Genomic DNA, 18871 nt, shown 5'->3' with positions numbered 1-18871 from the left:
CTGGATTTTAAGCTCAATACTTTGTGCAAGCACCCAGGCCTGCTAAAACTCATTGCATAATTACAGTGTGCGGAGATAGAAACTGCAAGCTGCATTCATGATCACTGCCCATACTTCTAACACAACTGCACTTAGCTGAAGCATGCAGAGGAGAAATTTCAAGTACTGTTCATTAAAAGCACAAGGAATAATCAGCATTTCAATACAACTCAGCCACGTCCATCAAAACAATAATTCACAAGAGAGATCAGAAGAAAAGAAGGTGCCAGTGGACTCCCCCTGGAATAGCAGATGGGTGCTTTGTTGTTTTAAAGAACAAATCATGTCTCCAAGTGGGCTTAATGACAGCAACAAATCAATGCACTGTACTGAATCCAAGCAGCTCCAATGCAGAACACGGGGTGAGCCGCTCAGACAGATGGGAAACTCAGTCTGGTTGGACCAGAGCTCTTCCTCTCCCCTTACACATGCTACAAACTACAAGCCAACGCTCTATTGCTTACTGAACACACACAGTTCCAGAAGGTTTTGATTGCTTTGGCTCACTTGGGATTCAAATCCTATTACATTCAGGTTCGGAAAGATGTGACAAAGGTATTTAAGTTTACATCAGCAGACACTTACGATGAGCTCTGAATCGCGTCCCATGGAAATGACTGTTCTATTTACTGTCCTCAGAAGCTTCTCCATGATTATCTGGACGTGTCGTTGTGTTGGTCCCTATGGAAAAAAGAATGAACCAGTTTCACCTATGTACGCCAACAGAAAAGCAAACATGTGAGTTCCAACGACCTCTCTTGTGAAAGACAGATAAAGCAGTACTTCCATTGAGCAAAAGCAGAATATTCAGCTCTGCTTGCAAAGTCTTATTAACATATTTTATTAATAAATGTATTAGTAGCACTGTTACAGTTTTCTAAATGGAAAGTAAGTCCCTGGAAGCAATGACCAGGATATTTAGTTACCTGATTTTATTGGCCTAAGTCATTTTCCCACAGTTACCCAAACAAAGCAGCATCTTTGTGTTGCTTCTTGACTACTATTCAAACAGTCTGATGATCCATTTTCTTTCTTGCCCTTGGATCCTATCATTTGACTATGCTTAATTACCAAAGGTAAGCTTGCACATATGAAGAATGTATTTGCATAGTCAAAGAGTAATTCATCATCTGTACATCCACACAATGACTGCTCCAATACGATTTTTCTTCCACTGCTGACAGATAATGTCTTTGGGATAGAGCTTATAATTCTGGTACAAAGAGCATAAAATCATAGAATGGCTCAGGTTGGAAAAGACCTTAAAGATCATTGAGTCCAACTGCAATGACCATCCTACCCTACCTCTGCCAAATCCTGTCCCTGAGCACCACATCCAAATGGATTTTAAACACATCCAGGGATGGTGACTCAACCACCTCCCTGAGGAGCCCATTGTGGTGCTATTCCTATTCCAGATGCCACTCCAGCATCTCCTGAGACACGTGCATCTCAGGAGCCTGCTCTACCTTTCGGCTCTCCCTGGTCTCAAAGATCCTCCTCCTCTCCACACGCCTTGCACTTGTGCTGTTCCCATCTATTTCTTGTTTCACTTTGTGTTTCTCTTTGCTTGCAGTTTGCTTCCTTTCCCTTCTCCCTTAGCAGCCATGTGGGGCAGCTCCGGGCTCAGCTCCAGAGACAGGAGGGCTGCAGTTTGGCTGCTGCCATGGGAAGAAAGGCAGTCAACAAGGACTGATGGGAAGCAGCCAGGCTGTCAAAAACAAACCCACTTTTGAAAATAACCCACCCTACGAAGCACTCACACAGCAATGCTTCAAAAAGAAGAAATAAAATCAGTTTTTGTTTCTTTTTTTGCTTCCCAAAAACCAGTCAAACAAGATGCTATGTATGTGATCAGGTGAGCCCAGTGGGCCTTTCCAGCCAAAGGAGTGAATGCTTCCACACAGGGTTGAAGATTCAGGCAGCAGCCTCAGCTCCTTTAAGACAGCATCAAATGATTACAGCTCTCCAGCAAAGGAGAGAAATCTGCATATTCGTGCAAAGTCAGGAAGAGACAGAAGGGCTGTTATGCAAGCTGGCACATCTGCACGCCTGCCCGCAGCACTCACAGGTCTGCAGGTGCAGCTGCCTGACATTCCTGTTCTAAATGGATAAGAGCACCCCATTAGCTACAGCACTCATGCAAAAGCAGTCACCTACCCATAGAATAACCAAATACCCTGAGCTGGAAGGGATGGCACAAGGATCAGTGAGTACTAACCCAGATTATTTCTTATGAAGGTGTAGAACTCTACTGTGTAACTCTGAACATCGCTTTAAGACATTAAATAAGTTTGCTAAATTCATTAAACTAAGTGTTCATGTATGTATATATGCACCTTCAGGGCCACCTTCCATATCATTCAAATGTGCATTACCCAAAATGCTTGGGTGGATGGGGGTTTCAAGTACTTCCCACCAGGCACCCTGTAAGAGAGGTGTAGCTCTCAATCACATGTATCCTACAAGTGTTCTTTGGCTGCAGTGGTGATTGGAGTTGCTTCAGAAACAACACAAAACCTCACAAGATGTCAGGGCAAACATCGTCATTGCATAGCTAAAAAGAAGTCTTGAAGAGATTGGTAAGGGGACAGAAAAGAATTTAAGTCATCAGGAGTTACCTGCTGAATCAGTTCTGCTAAGATTCACTTCTTTTAAATGCTAATCTTCACAGAAACATGAGATACTAACCACATCTTTCTTGTAAAGCACTTCCAGGATGTTACTCAGCAATTGGCAACAAGCCTCCAAATCTTCCTGTCTTTCCAAGTGATACTTGAGCTGATCTGTCATCGTTGGCAGCAAGATTTCCCTGCAGTCTGCACACAAGACATAAGATGACATACACAGCAGTAAATAAATGCACCGTGTTACCTATACAGCCAACCCGCTCCTGTAATTGCTTAAGACAAAAGAAAAGTTAGGAAGGAGATATATTTCAGCTGCATTTCAATCCAAAGCATAAAAAACCTGAGGAAAAGAATATATTGACAGCAATATTACAAAAGCATGCCATATATATATATATAAGCAAATGAAAGTTAAGCTAAGAAGGCTCAGACAAATGCTTCCTTCCCATTTCTGCCACAGCTGAGCAAAGGGCTTGAACAGCCCCATGGCCTTTAACTGCCCCATGGAGTTTAAATGCCCATGCTCAAAACCAGCAACTACCCAGAGTCACAAAACCCCAGACAACATTTCATACAACTAATGAAAGTATAACTTGCAGACATTGGGACATTGCATCTATTCACTACAGCCTGCTCTTTCCTTAAGGAAAGGCATGTACCCTTCATGCTCACAGGAGCTCCCTTCATCCCCAGCCCAGCACTTCCATGACCAAAGGAGGAGAACCTGGAGCAACTACCAGGAGCCCATTAATCCAGCGAGACCCCAAAGAAAGGACAGAATTCTGCTCTCACAAACTGCACAATGGGGAAAAATAATAGTCAGTGGCGTAAATAAGTAATCAGAGAAACACGCTACAATGCAGCACAGAGAGCACTTCATCTCAAGGAGATGTTAGAGAGGAACTAAAACAGCAACATCTTTATCCTGCCTTGTAGGCTCGTGCTTGCAGAATGAGAACGAATGGAGTACAAGCACATCCAGCTTCAGCAGTTCAAGAGAAATATTCTTCAGCCTCAAGTGACTGCAGCACAGAGGTGTTCACTAGGGATGCACAAGTGGGCTCTCATTCTAAGAAAGGACACTTCCAAGAGTCAGTTTCTTCAGTGTGGAATTTTTCCGTCTAATTACTTCTCTGTCATTTAATCACCAGCTTCGTAACTCAAAAAGAGCAAAACCATCGCGTGTTGAGTTAAATTTTTCCCTCAAGAAACAGGCACTAAAGCCTGTAATGTACTTACATGAAGAAACCCATCTAGCCAAAGCATCACATCATCTCATATTCATTTCCATTATGACTTACCCATTCCAGAGAAGAAAACTGGATTATAAGAGGAACAAATCTAATTTTAGAGAAACATCATCAGTTCCCATTATGTTTACAGCTTTATTATTCATAAATCCATAGAGATATTAAAAGCAAGGAGGTGGTGACCTCTGTGGCTGAACAGAACTGACCCACACAGCACTGGGAACTGAGATAAACCCTTAAGATTCCACCGGTAGCTAAAGGCATAAAAGCACAACAAATGGCATTGAGTGAGATTATTTACCAGGATGTTTATTAAAGAATCACATCTACAGCTACTTAAACAAGCACGAAGTCTCTAAACCATCCTAATAAGACAGACAACGAAATACAGGCATTAAACTGAAAGGGATGCTGAAGAAGAACGAAACTTCTGCCTCAGATGGAAGCTGCTGCAGCCCCTGACCATTCCCCCCAACCCTAAAGCCATTCCCTTCCTTGTTTCAGTACCTGAGCCACTCTTCAGTGACATAAATCACCAGACAGACTCAGAAAGAAGCAAAGGCAGATTTATGCTGCCCACTGCAGGAGAGTTGCAACTTGACATCTCTAAGATCCCCTCCAACCTGAGCCATTCTGTGATTAATTCTGTGCTTCTAAGAAAAAACAAGAAAAACACAGTGGTGTAGCACTCTGCTTCCACCAAACACAAGGGAAAGACAACGTTCTGCCACCCAGTTGCTAAACATCCCAGCAAAGGCACACTAATGGGGCTTGGAAAAGCCTACAAGGTCAGTCAACATTTAATAATTTACTCATATCAATAATTAAGACATTCATGTTCCTGCTACATCCCACTAGTAGAGAATGGTCAAAGATCAATTCAATATCTACAAGCAGATTCTTCTCAGATTAAGAAAAATAAACACCCAAGAGATGTGTAAAGCACCAAGACTGTGAAACCTTCCTTGAGTTTATTGGCCCTCTAACTACAGGCACTAAAATCCTGAGGGAACTCACCAACACACAGCTCTATTTATGTACATGCACACACAGGTAAATATTTCAACAAATCCACTACTACGGTAATTCGCTCCACGCTGAGACAAGATTTTAAGTACCTCCTTTGCCATAAACAACTTTGAAAAACACCATGTTGACCAACTACTTCGAGATTATTTACAAGCAGAGCAGAGGAGAAGTTAACCTTCCTCACCCCGCTGGTCACAAACACCTCCTGGCACTGATTAATGGCGAGGCCGGAGAAATCCGGAGCCTGCAGCATTAGTCTCCTGCTCAAAAGCCAGCTGTGAAGATAGCTCACAAGTATGATGCACAATGATTACAGACAGCGGTAATTCGACATCTGTTCATTCTCTGCTGCACAAGTCCAACCCCCAGTGATTAATGACACAGGAGCATGTGGCGAGAATGAAATATTAATCTTTATAAAAGGATGCTCAGGAGGCAACATCAACTTAGGAGCATCCAAGCAAAGCTCCAGCGAAACACAAGCATGGAACAGTGAAACACTCTGCTGAAGCTAAATACACACAATAAATTGTTGTCAATATAAAATATTTCATTTAGAGGGATGCTGATAAATGTATTTCTTTGCTTTATGGTTCGTTTAGTTTACGTGGCCATCCCCCCCCTCTGCTCAATAACCACGCTTCCAGTGGAGCGTAACCAGCATGGAGTGGAAGACTGTAAGTGTAGTCATAATTAAAGGGTAAGAACTTTTATAAATGCTAGACGCTCTCCACTAATATTTAGCAGCCAAACAATTTCCTAATGGAGAAATCACTCGATTTCCTGGCTATTTAATACAGCAGCCACACAGCTCACTCGGTAATTAGCTGCAAGTCATTTGTAAAACAAAGCAATTGAGAATACAAACATCTCTACAGGACAGAACAAATCAGATAAATCATTATTTACACAAAACCAAAAGTTTGACATTTCCAAGGATAAGACACTTCATTAAGCTGCAAACTAACTAGTTTTAGTCATTTAGAACTGAGAACATGCATTCGGTTGTTAGGAAAGTTCTGTGCTCTGGATTATACATTCACACATGCATTTAAACATACATTTAAGTTCTTTGAACTACATTTTTAGTTACAAAAACTCAGATCCACAGAGGAAGGAGAGTCCAGATTTAACCACTGTGACTATTGGCTTAATTTATTCTCAAGTGTTTACGAAAGGTTTCTGGTCCAATCCATTCTCCAGGCGTAAGTGTTAGACAGAATTATCTGTGGCACAAGGAGCATTAAAGATAATGCTTTGTTTATTGATGCAGGAGACTACATGAGGACATGAAGAAGCACCTGGGAGAAGGGCAGTGCACAGACATACGCTGCTGGATGGTGGAGATGGCACAGCCTCACTGTAAGACCCAAAAGCCATTCAGAAGTGCTGTTCCATCAGTAGAACCAGACTGGGTTCAGACGTGATACCCTTCTATTACAGCTGAACCACCCACCTTCCCTATGAGCTCTACCAGCTATTCACGCTGGACAACACCATTCCCTGCAGATGGCTGAGTCTGAGAGCTGCATATAATAAACCTTCTTCTAATCATTGCTTTTTATCTGTTTTCTCCTATCCGGAATGGTCAGGTGTAACACCTCCTGTCACTGACTTCGACTCTGAAGATTTTATATTCCAAAAGCAGCCAGAATTAAGAAAAATTACTACAGAAAGCTGAGAACGAATGGCAGAAATGATGCACATTTTATATTAACACTTGATGCACACATAAGGAAGAACAAACATTAAAATGGTACTGAAGAGATGTACCATTTCATGCAACACCAGCAATTCCATCTGCTTTCTGCCTTATTACCCTTGCAATTCAAAACAGATACAGTTGTGTCACACTTTTGTTGTGGCAAATAAGAACAGAAAAGATCTAAAATGCGAAGATCAAGCTGCAATGCATTTGGAGCTGCTGGTGCAGCTGTGGTGATACTGCCAGCAATTCTAGTTCACAGAAGAGTCCTTTCATATCTCCCTTATGGTTGAACCATTGCCTCTTTGCTCCCTTATTACCCCCTCCTGACAGTACAAACCACTCGGTTTATGGTAGTTTAACCTGCAGTCATCTAGAAAGGAATAAAATGCTTCACTGAAAATGAAGAACTCTATAATAGACACCAGTCAAAGTTATCTTCCACTGTGTATAAGGAGAAGAGGAGAAAGCATGGAGGAAAGGTTTGTGCTGCTTTACTTCCACTAAGGTTCAGCTTACAGGGAAAGAAAAGTGCTTCAGAATGGATGGACACTGAGAACAGCCACTGCTTCTGTAAAACTTCTCTGAGCACAAAAGCTGAATTAATAGATTTTGATAAAATCAATGTAGTTAAAGTCGTAACACACACCAGTAACACCGGATGCTTAGTGCCCTCTTAAATGAAAAATTACAAGTGTTTGCTTTCACTTCTTTATGATCTCTAACCTGCAGTACGTGTCAATTAGCATTTCCTCACTTACTTCAAATCTTCTCATCCCGCTAATGGAACAACCTTAATTGGGTGCAACCTCCGCTGCGTTTCGCAGCAAGGACAGAACTTCCAGCAGCACAACTCTGGAGGCAACGAGTAACGTGACAATTTCAGAGTCACAAAGCTGCTGCTTACCGTGTTGTGTGAAGAGGTCACTGTGAACTATTTCGATCAAGCAGTAGAGCTTCTGAATGGTCAGCCGGCTCACGGGGACGTTGAGGATGAATTCAGTAAAAAGTTTGCTAGATAGAAAGGGACAAGTAAAAAAACATGGCAAAACTCGCCCAAAAACATGTAAAACAAAGCAAACAGCACGACTAGACAGCACAAAACTGCACAGACAACTGCACACCTCAAGATTAACTTTTTTACCCCAAACAATGAAGTCTGAAATTGCAAAGGCAGTTCACATTTCTCTGTTCATTCTTTTCATCTTTTCCTTTTGCCCTCCCCTTTCATCCCAGTTTTGTGCTGTTTTCCCATCTTTCATTTCGGATTCTGTATTTCAAGTTTCAGTTGTTTGTGCCGTGGCCTCTTCAATTCAATCATCACACATTTGGTTTCCCTATGGTCTTTTTGTTCCCAAACAATTTTCTATTACAGGAATGCTCTAAATTGTAAATAGAAAAGCGTATTTATAAGCCACTGAAATGTCCATCCATAAATAAGGCTCAGTGAACAAAAGCAGAGTTATTATTTACATCAACTTTGTAATTCAAACAGCGATGCATCAAGCTTAGAGTTTGGAGTGTTCTGTTGTCAGTTATTGACTGATAATTCTTGATGTCTTGTTATATGGCTTTAGTAGTCAGGACTGCAGAATTTGTCAAGACGTGTCAAACCTCAATGCCACACATTACTACCAATGGGATTCTCTGCACAGCCCAGCAACTACTTGTAGGAAAATGGTGATAAAACGTCTCAGGCCATCATATTTCATTGCCTCCATGCTTCAAGCCAACAGAATAGTGACAAAATAATGCATTAAGAACTACACATTTATATATATATATATATATGCATTATTACACAAACTAGTCCTACACAAACTGTGCTACACACTCAATTAATACAATACTTACCTAAGTTCTTTTGGATCAAATACTAATTTCACATCATTGACAATAGCTGGCAAGTATTTAAGTGCTGCTCCCTGAAAAAGAAAAAAAAAAGAGAAAAGGAAAACTGAAATTCATGCCTCATTCCATCTGATGGGAAGACAGCAAGAAGAGAATCACATGTGTGTAATTGCTTTGGCTTAACCATACCCTGTGCCTTCAGCTGAGCCCCGTAACTCGCTCTCAGCCTGTTCTTCCAGAGATAAGTCACTCAACCTCACAACTCAAGGAAAATGAAAATGTTAGGATTGAATCAGCCTAGAAGAGGGAAGGAGCAGGAGAAGAGCTGGGAAGACTGATAGCATGTATCAAACTGAAGATGGGTGAGCTCTCAGCAGCCCATTAAGGAAACTCCTCAGCATGCTCGGACTCAACATTTGTGTTACATTCCCTTCATCGCTTCTCCCCATCCTCTATGGAGCTGGACATCCCGCTCAATAGCCATGCTGTATTTGTTTGGGTTTAACTTTCCTGCCAGTGCTTAAAAATCAAACAAAATCACATCACTGCCATTCTTCCCTTCTTTGTCATCACTAAGGAATCTGGAGGTCGTTAACTTCCCCTTGATCTTGCAGTAGTTGTTCCATCTCTCCTAAGACACAATGCCAACCAACACAGATATTAAATACTTTCACTATTCACAGTCATTCCAACCCATTTTGTTCCAGGATTTTTTCAGAAGAAGTCAGTAGTCAATAACTTATTCCTATTGCAAACGTTCTCTTGAGCCCATCAAGAGCAGAAACCTAGTCAGGAAAAATTAGAGCCCAGCAATGGAACATAACCATAGCAGAGCATGTTTTTGGTTAGACAGCAGTAAGCTGCCCTCCAGTAACACCAGAGCCAAAATTCACATTATCTAAATAATGATTAAAAAAAGAAGAATTTAGTTTTGCTTCACTTGCAAATTATTTCATCCTGCTCCCCTCTTCTCACATGCACCATGAGATGCATTTCAGCCTTTCTTTAATATTAAAGATGAAAAAATATTCTACCTGGTTTTTGGTTTTAGTCCTAACAGCTTATCCACGTGCACTATGCTAACCAAGGCTCCCCAGCTCTTGCACCAGGCCAGAAGGAAACACAGTAATTCCAATACGACCCACAACTGCCAGGCTGCCTTTGCTTTGCGTTTTATTGATAACATGAAGAGTGATTGCAGATGTGCTGTTGCCACAAAAGGGGGAACCATTAATTCCTCATCAGGCATTTCTGTGCTTACTGCTCAGCATTAACAGTTTCCATCCATGACAGCACCATGTAATCCCTCCTATCCTTTTGCATTAGGAAGGAAGCCTTTATGCATTTCCCTACCAACTCTTTTTTACTCTTGAGGATGCGACGTGATTATGGCATATAACCCCAAGGTCAGACAAATGCAAGAAACAGAATACTTGTGTTTAATCAACAGTGCTTGATGGTAGGAAGAAGAGCACGAGAAAACAAACTTGAGGAGAACTGCCCTATAGGTGCACACAAAGCTACCTGTGTTTTCAAACTACTTCGCTTTTCTGCTGCAACATTAGTAAGTAAAGCAAATTATACTGTCCTTGTTTGCAGGTCAACTGATTATAGTCAGGAGAGGCAGCTCAGTCCCAGCTGCTCAGCAGAAAGGGGAAAAACTGTTTAGAACCCGCTATCAATCAAATATCTTAATCGTCTTTCCAACTAAAAATACGAACAAGTACCATTAATGATTAATACGTACTATTAAAGAGTGAAGTTCAGGTATATTATACTGTATAATTATTTTAATTAAATCATTTGCATATCTTTAGATAAGATTAGAAAGAGGTATCACTGATACAAAATGTCATCTCTTGAATATTGTATGAAGCAGTTGTTCATTTACATATTTCCCAATAAAAATGCAGACTAAAAGGATTTTGGTTAGATGGTGAAAGGAGGCCTTAAACCCGCATACCTGGAACACAAGGACAGGCAACCTTTCCTCTTTGGTAATTAAGCATTATCAGGTTCCTTAGGAATTTCTAGACATTGCTGTTCCAAAACGTGGCCACGTGGCTGCAGGTGACCACAGAACATGGCCTTGGCAATGGCAATAGCAGACATGGGGAGCAACATACCTGGTAGTAGTGGCTACATACAAACCAGGCTAAAATACTGCATTATGTACGCTTAAGTGTTTGCTATGCTCATCTTCTGATCAGCTCATAGCTTCTGCAATGTGAATATACAGATCTGATTTCCACTTAGAGTTCACTGTCGAAGAAATACTGACAGCAGGGCAAAAAAAATTACAGAGTGAAGATTTTATGGCCCGTGCTCAATTGCGTCCTCACATCCAGTCCATCAAGCAGGACTGAGTCAGCAGCCAGCACTGCCCACCATCAACCCGCACCTACAGAACCAGCTCTTCACGAAGGGATGACATCTGTCAGACCGTCCCAAGTGACAAACAAGGGATGTAATTTCAATGCCTGCTGACTGGTTTTACATCAACAAAGAACACTGCGCAGGTTTGGACACAGATCTCAAAACGTTCCCCTTCCTATTCACAGCCCGTTCAAACTGCTGAGCTCGATTGTCAAACACTTCCACGTAAGCTTAAAGGACTACTTACATGCTCAGAAATCAAGCTCATAACTGTAATTATGCAAATAGTCCCATTATGTACAGGCTTATGTGTTTTGATGGATGAGGGCTCTAATGACCAGTTATAAACCGCAGCCATCGCTCTGTTTTTATTTGCTTATCATTCAAATGCATGTAGCAATAAATGTTTAGTAACACACTAAAAAAAAAAAAAAAGAGCTTTCATTTTATATCTTCAATTAAAACTGCACACTGTGCGGGCACAACCATTAAAATTAACACTTCAATGACTTAAACGGAGCACCGTTAGGTGAAGCTGTTTAAAACGTCAACTAAAAGCCTTTAGTTACAACAATCATCGGCCCCTTTGTTCTGCTTTGTGGACAAACTGATTGAAGTTCAGCAACTCCAAAACTTAGGAAAACCAAGCAAACCAGCAAACCATGAAGGACACATGAACAGAAGCACATGCACTGAGATACATGTTTAAGAAGTACAAGACTAGAGCAGCTACAGCCCATTTTGCATGCCGTGTGGAAAAATACCCTAAATACCTCAGCTCCAAGCTGATGCATTAACACCAATACACTAACAGGACCAAAAGCACGGCACTGCTTTGCCTCACAGCATCCTTCTGCCTCTTGGCATGACACAGTCTGCATAAACACTCTGTCCTCTCAAAGCACGCTAATATGAGAAGTGGTAGTTTTGCTGAGGACCTGAAAGTCGCTTCTGATTTCATTTTGGGTAATAGATAAAAACAGATGGAAGTTTTATTAACTTACTTTCATTTTGAAGTTGGGAGTGCTGAACAATCCAGTCATTAAGACTAAGCAGAAACGACTGCTGCAATAACAAAACCAGCCTGTGATATACAAATAAAAACAAAGCAAATCCCATCTTTCATCCCACTCTGGGGCTTATACTGACACAGCATTTAAAATCAATTTAAGAATATAGTAACAAGAGCCTCTTTACAGTAGCAGGTAAGGAAACTGCAGCGCTAACTTTACGATGCCATTAGACTGAACAAATGGTATTTGCAAAGTTTTAAACCAAAGGCATTCAGAGCAGTGTACTACAGGCTCCTGTCTTGGCTATATCTCTCTGTACTATATAAAAGCAAAAATACCTGATATAGAAGTGCCATTTGTAAAGTCATTCATTTCAAACAGTGCAGCTATTGTCAGCTATTCTCAAAATTAAGCATAAAATTTCTTTGCCAAATACAGTATAACTTTATGAACTCTTCTGTTTGACGAAGTAATAAATTTCTTTTATCTATGCAATCTGTACATGACTTTAATGTTAATTTTCCATCTATCCTGTCACTGAACAGAAAGCGTATACCTTCTCCACAAGCATTATCCCTGCCTGCAGATCTCATAAATGCAGCCAAATTAAGCCTGGTCAGCAGCTGGATGAAACCATTTCCAGCAATGCCTGAAATCTACTTTTGGATTTGCCTGAGTCTGTTCGTTCCAAGCCACAAGTGAACCCACGCCTCTGGCACAGTGTAAAACAGCATAAAGCACCATCATGAGATCAGCGCATCAGTTACCAGAGGAACAACAGACATCCCCATACAGGTCCCTAAGAAAAGAGAAACCTTTGTCCACGGATGCATTTTGGCACTCAATTCATTTTAAATGATGGTCATACAGTATTGAACCTGTTGGAAAAGCCCTGCAGCTCAGCGCAGCCTGTTTTGTTTTATCCTGATGATGAGCACAACCTGAGCAGCCTGGAATGTATTTCTCCATTTAAATATTTTTCTGTGGTTTTTGCTTATTATCATGGAAAAATAAACCATGGATGCTAAGAAACATGTACTATTTGTTGAAAGCGACAAGCGTTATAGAAACCACACACGCACAATAGAATTCTCATTAGAGAAAAGCTATCATCTTCTGCTCCGGTTCTCTGTGGTCACATTAGTGGATAATTTTTATATACACACCCACTTTATCAATATCATTTAAAGCACAGAACTAACTTGCCTGCCCGCCTGCATTTTAAATCCTAAAGCACAGCACAAAGCCACCAAGAACAGGGCAAATATTCAAGCAAAGTGCAAGACCCCTCAGCCAAACACTGCCTACAGCAGACAGTGCCCATAAATCCAACGCAGCTGATTCGACTGCTCTTGTTTCAAAGAGATGCAAGAACAAATTGCTAGGAAACATTTGCATATTTATCTGAACTTACAACATCGTGTTAGGCTTCGGCTGAGCTCACACTTAAACAGCTAAAGGTTAAAGAAATAATTATCATGCACCAATTAGCAGAAAACAGGAACAAAAATCAGGAAAGCTCTCTACACGTGTAACCATTAGAGGTACATATAAGCATCCAGATCCCAATACATTCAGCAAATAGTTCCTAAAGATCAAACTGATACGTGAGAAAGCAAACAGCTCAATGTACAGGGTGAGTATTACTGCAGCCCACTGTCACTCAGTGTGCCAGAAAGGCTGCAGTGAGATGATGGCCTGGAACATCTGTCAGCTCAGATCAGTGTTTTCATTTCCCTTTCCAGTTTGGACAACTGCACACCTAAAAAAACAAGGAGGAAAGAGAAGGAAAGGTGGCCCCTGAATGACTGCCTCAGCTATGGCCAACGCTGACACTAAAGAAAAGAAACAGTCTACTCTGGTAACTGACTATAATAAGATTCATAATAAACACGAACTTATACCATACTTGGATCAATCACTCATAGCCTAGGATGAAATATTTTCTTTTAATTCATTCTTACCTCCTAGTGTTTTAATTGCAACATATTTGAGGACTGGGGATCTGATAAGTGTTTATAGATATCTAAAAGGAGACAAGAGGCTAATGGATGAGGCCAGGCTCTTCTCCTCACTGATGTGTGGCAATAGGACAAGGAGTAACAGTCTCAAACTGGAACACAGTAAGCTAAAGACCCACAACTCAATTTAAATCATTGGCAATGCTTCTAAAACACTATTTTGCCATAGAAACTATTAAGGAACTGAAGAGCTGAGCAACAGTCAGGAACAGCTCATCAGCTTCCACAAGGACATAAATATTTCAATAGATAAAGAGTAATTCTTCCCAGGAACATTAAGGCTCTGGTCATTCATTCTCCCCCATACAATGTCAGCCTGAAGGCTGCTCCCTTCATTTATACACTGGGGAGAAACAAAATATAACAACAAAAAGAGATCAGTACAGTCAATCCAAAGATAAAAGTTGTAACCATCTCATAAAAACACTGCAGTGGAATTTCTGCTTCGTGTCGATAAACTATTGAGAAGCATTAAAAGGAGAAACTGAAATATTCAAGTCTGGGAATTAAGTACCTGCGATGCACTGCGATACATCTGCCTACCCTGAAGCTCACCTCGGTGTGCCCTCAGTTCCACGAGGTGCTCCTGATGTGCCTCATTGCTGCCACAGTACTTACCTCCCCAGCCCAGGTCACTGATAGCAGTACAGAATGAAACCTGCTTTCCATGCTTACTGACACTCTCCTTGGGCTCCAGCATGTTTGTCCAGCAGCAGACTGCTTTGCAGAAGCCATACTCACTCCCTTTCAAATACACCACCCAACAAAGCAACCACGTTATACACCTATTATTTGTAATGGAAACACAAAGTTCTAGCTGCTGAAAGAACTGCAGCGCTTCAGTGGATACTCAAACATAATAAGAGCAATCTCGCAAGCTGCAAAAAGTCAATACTAACAATTACATATTTTAAGAGCCAGGTAATTAGAGTCCCAAGGAGATGAAAGCAGTGAATGAATAATAAGTGAAGGGCTGTGGAGGATGCTGAAAGGCACCCACAAGTACTCTTCTCCCTCAGCCACTGATCTGTGGCTGCCTGTGGTGTAAGCACCTTCATGCTTACACCATCAGCTGCAGAGTGGGTGCACCCTGCACAAGCCTGCGGCAACCTGGGTGCAAAGCACAGACTGGGTTGGACTCTGATGCAGTGTGATTTCTGTCCCTTTTGCTAAGAAGCCTGTCATCCTTCCCCCCCAGGTGAGCACAACAAAGTTGACTTGGGGAGCACCTCTACTTCTAATACTTCATGCAGCTAACTCGAATAATGTCACAACCCTATTTTGTTATCAGATATCAGTCTGAGTTCTCACTTGCAAACCAACATATTCCAACTCACAGGCCTTATTTCCCACTGTCTGTTTTTGCCATGTCCTCTGCATTATACCACAAGCCTGAGAGCAGCTATAAAGGACCAAGTGTTGAACCAAGTGTTTTCCCACTCCACACTTCACAGCTCCCTCTTGCACAGGCACTGTGCTTTGACACTGTTTTCTTTGCCTCCTGGCTGCTATATTAAATTCTTCTAATATACAGCTACTACACACCTGAGCAGGAAAAGTCACTTTATTCCCACATTCAGTCCCAGTTCTTAGCTCCTTTCTGATCATCTTCTAACTGATTCAGCACAGTTGGGTCAAGAGGTCCATCCTTTTATACCTTCTGTTAGGGCTCACAAGGAGAACTTCAAGGTGCAGCTCATCAAACGTGTTTACTACAGTCACGAAACTTATCCAAAGTGAAAGAAATTCACTGAAAAAATGCAAGACTGGTTTTGACTCACTGACCTCTGACTGCTCTAAATTACAGGACTGGAGGATTTACCTATTAATGGTTCTGCAACATTAATAGCCTTCCCATTAAAGGTCAGAGACCACATGCCCAATTCCATGAGCCAGCCAACTACTCTACCACAAGTAGGCACCATATTAAAGGGAAAAGGTGGAACCAGAGGCAGAGTTTGTGATCTGACTCGTTCCTGATTTGCCACATCTGAAGATGCACCAAGGCTTTCAAATGCTATGTTCCTGAACAGCCCAGGATATAAATAAGGGGCATAAGGATACATCAGTACCTGAAAAACAATGACTTAAAAATACCTTAAAGATAAGGCTATCCATTTTACCTGATTTAAACTGAAAGTGACGTATTTGCAGCAATGTAAGTAAACTTGTTAGAAACGCATTCTTTATGCAGTCACAAACCCTCCATTAGAAGCACTAAGCATTAATTAAGTTAGAAGTAAATACTTTTGGGCACAATTACAACACACACTTTATCAACTGTCTAATTACAGCTGAGGATACAAAAGCCAAGATGGAGAGCCGGATCCCACATACCTTCACTATGACAGTCTGATCAGAGATGCTGCTCATCATCTCATTGATGGACTTGAAGAGCTGCAGCAAAGACTCCCTGAAGTCTGCTTCTCCTTTGTTTTCATAAAGTCTGAAAAACAATTGTGCGTGTCATAAACCAGAAATGGAAACGCATGGAAATCTGTTCCAGGGACTGGTAAAGTCCTCACATCACCTTATTTTCATTTACTTGAGTTTGCGAATGTTTCCACATCGTCACACTGCACCAACAGAAGAAGCAACCAGACTGGGGCAGCCATTTGGTTCAGATGCAGGATGAGATCCTCACAAAGCAGAAAGGGGAGAGAAGACCACTTGCTCCACACCATTCCTTAGTAGTTTTTATTCTTTTTCCCCTCTTTGACAATAACTCACTTCTATTTCATACAGAGTATCCGGTTTCACAAAACTCAGCTTAATGAATTATACATACAGAGTTACCATGACCAAAAACCAACAATGAGCACTTTTCCATTCACATCCAACCTTTACAGCTGTGTCTGAACACATCAGATGGATGCTCTCCCCTAACTCACTCCATGTATGCCCATACATCTCTGCTTGCCCCCAAGAACCCCTATCATCAGCCAGCAGCTTTCGAAGCTGCCTGTGGTCACACAAACTCCGTCCCTGAGCTCATTTTGCACCAAGACCCCTTAGAGCAGCACTCAACAACACCTCACCTTTATTTTCCTGTTTAATTCTGCAAAACCCAGCAAGAAAAGAGCCCTGAGCATGGAGTGCAGCTCAGAAGGAGCAGCACACCCAGGCTCTTTCTCTGCACAGTCTCAGGGTGATTGTTCACACATGAAGATAAGCAAGCTGTACTAAGAGTTCATTATGAACTTCTATTAGAAGAGAAGGAGGGCAGTATCATCTTAAAATGCATATGGAGATCAAGGTGTTTTTGCTGCTTTGCCCTGAAATTAATGCGTATCATTTTTAATACTGTGTTCATAACCCTTTGGGAACCACGGGCATTATTAAATGCCGTGTAACAAATACACAGAGGAAACAAATACTACAGAAAAATTATTAAGTCGCGCTATTTTGTTGTGCAAGCCTTTATTCCACTTTCAGGTTAAAACCGGGGGCTATACAGGACAAATTACGTGTTAACTCCCAATTTCAATTATGCATTTCAGTGTCCCCTTGAACGTATTAGAGAGGTGCAATGTATACTAATATAAGGAGTAACTAAACTTGGCAGTCCAATAAATCAAATTGCTTCAGACAAAAAGCTTTGCATTTCCGAAAGGAAAGCGTAATAAAAACAAACAAGTCAGAGTCACAAATACGTTTCTATTGCCAGCTATTTAACATACCTCTCTTTAATACACCTGGTAATACACAAAAGCACAGCAGCTCTGAGAAGAACATTATTACACCACGGCAGCATTTCCTCCGCTGCCTTCAAAGTTTAAAGGCTTTCCTACACTGAGCATTACAATGGTGTCTGTACTGAGTAAACCAAGTAATGATTTTACTGAAGTTCACTCAATCCTTTGCCCTTACAGACACTGATATACTGCACAACAGGACTTGCCATGCTTTAGTTAGATGAACCAAGCTTCTACACATTATCCAGCCCCGAAGCTTGCCTGATATTACATTCCCCAAATGCTATGTATATTGTCTACCATATTCCTATTTTAAAGTTAAGAATAGGCTTTTTGTTCAATAAAAGGTCCTGCTTCCTCGCTGAAATTTCTCTGTAAAATGCTACAACATTACCATCATTTCAATTGCACATTTCAGGCGGGATTTCAGTCCCATGGCAGAACAAATTATGGTGTCATTCAGCATTCAGAGGCTTTTCCAATTAATCCCCAGTCACTGAGAATTGCAGCTCCACAATGCTGAAGTACTTCAAATTACTGCTTAGCATGAGAAAACCCAGCGGCCACTACTGAAGGGTCAGACTGTCTGTAAATCCAATCTGCAGCAAGATGATTATTTTTCCCCCCCATTTTAAAATGATTTGTAGGAGCTGTAACGGTATAAATGACATTCAGTATTTTATGGGTATCACAGTGAGATCCCTAAATGAGTAAATTGCACTTTGTCATTCACAGAAAGGTTGATGGAGCCAGTGACTTCACAGCTCCACATAAATCCCTTGCAATACGTTTCAGTCCTTTCACTCTTGGTCACAGACTGTATCTTAATTGAGATGAACACATTGACTTGCTAGTAGCGTTTTTCATATTTGGGGTAGAAAATGAAGTTCTAATGCCAAAATTCATTTTAAATGATTATTTGTACTTTATGGACAGACAGCACCATTGAGCTGTGGTGCATGTCATGGCTTTTGAGGGTACCCAAGTGATCCCTTATAGACAATCCTACCCATTTAAAGGATGGGGATTCCCTACCACCACTACCACACTTACTGATTGAACAGTATCCTGGACCGGACTATGAATTTGAAGATGTACTCCAGCGCTTTCATGGCTTTGAAGAGCTGGTCAGTGATACCACATTTCTCAGCGTTATCCACGTATGTTTTTAAAACTTTAGTCAGTTTGCTGTTTCAAAAACAGAAACACAGAGAAGTTATAAACATATTCACAGCAAAGAACTTCAATGCGGAGAGAGTGAA

The 18871-nt window shown here is 41.2% G+C and overlaps 1 protein-coding gene across 3 annotated transcripts in view; it reads right to left on the bottom strand.

Annotated features, from left to right (window-relative positions):
- Positions 1–18871, bottom strand: part of DOCK1 (dedicator of cytokinesis 1) — a 225924-nt gene that overhangs the window by 158694 nt on the left and 48359 nt on the right. For all 3 annotated transcript variants that reach the window (XM_015867551.3, XM_015867552.3, XM_085554869.1), the window contains exons 22-27: positions 18663–18797; positions 16252–16360; positions 8508–8578; positions 7561–7667; positions 2731–2858; positions 625–720 (exon numbers count right to left, since the gene is read on the bottom strand). In XM_015867551.3, coding sequence (XP_015723037.2) covers positions 625–720; positions 2731–2858; positions 7561–7667; positions 8508–8578; positions 16252–16360; positions 18663–18797 — 646 coding nt within the window. The remainder of the gene's footprint in view (positions 1–624; positions 721–2730; positions 2859–7560; positions 7668–8507; positions 8579–16251; positions 16361–18662; positions 18798–18871) is intronic.

The sequence above is a fragment of the Coturnix japonica genome, chromosome 8 (genome assembly GCF_054131305.1).
Source record: "Coturnix japonica strain WE chromosome 8, WE-NBRP24, whole genome shotgun sequence".
NCBI lineage: Eukaryota > Metazoa > Chordata > Aves > Galliformes > Phasianidae > Coturnix > Coturnix japonica.
Note: the sequence above shows the minus strand (reverse complement) of the source record. Positions and strands in the feature narration are given on the sequence as shown.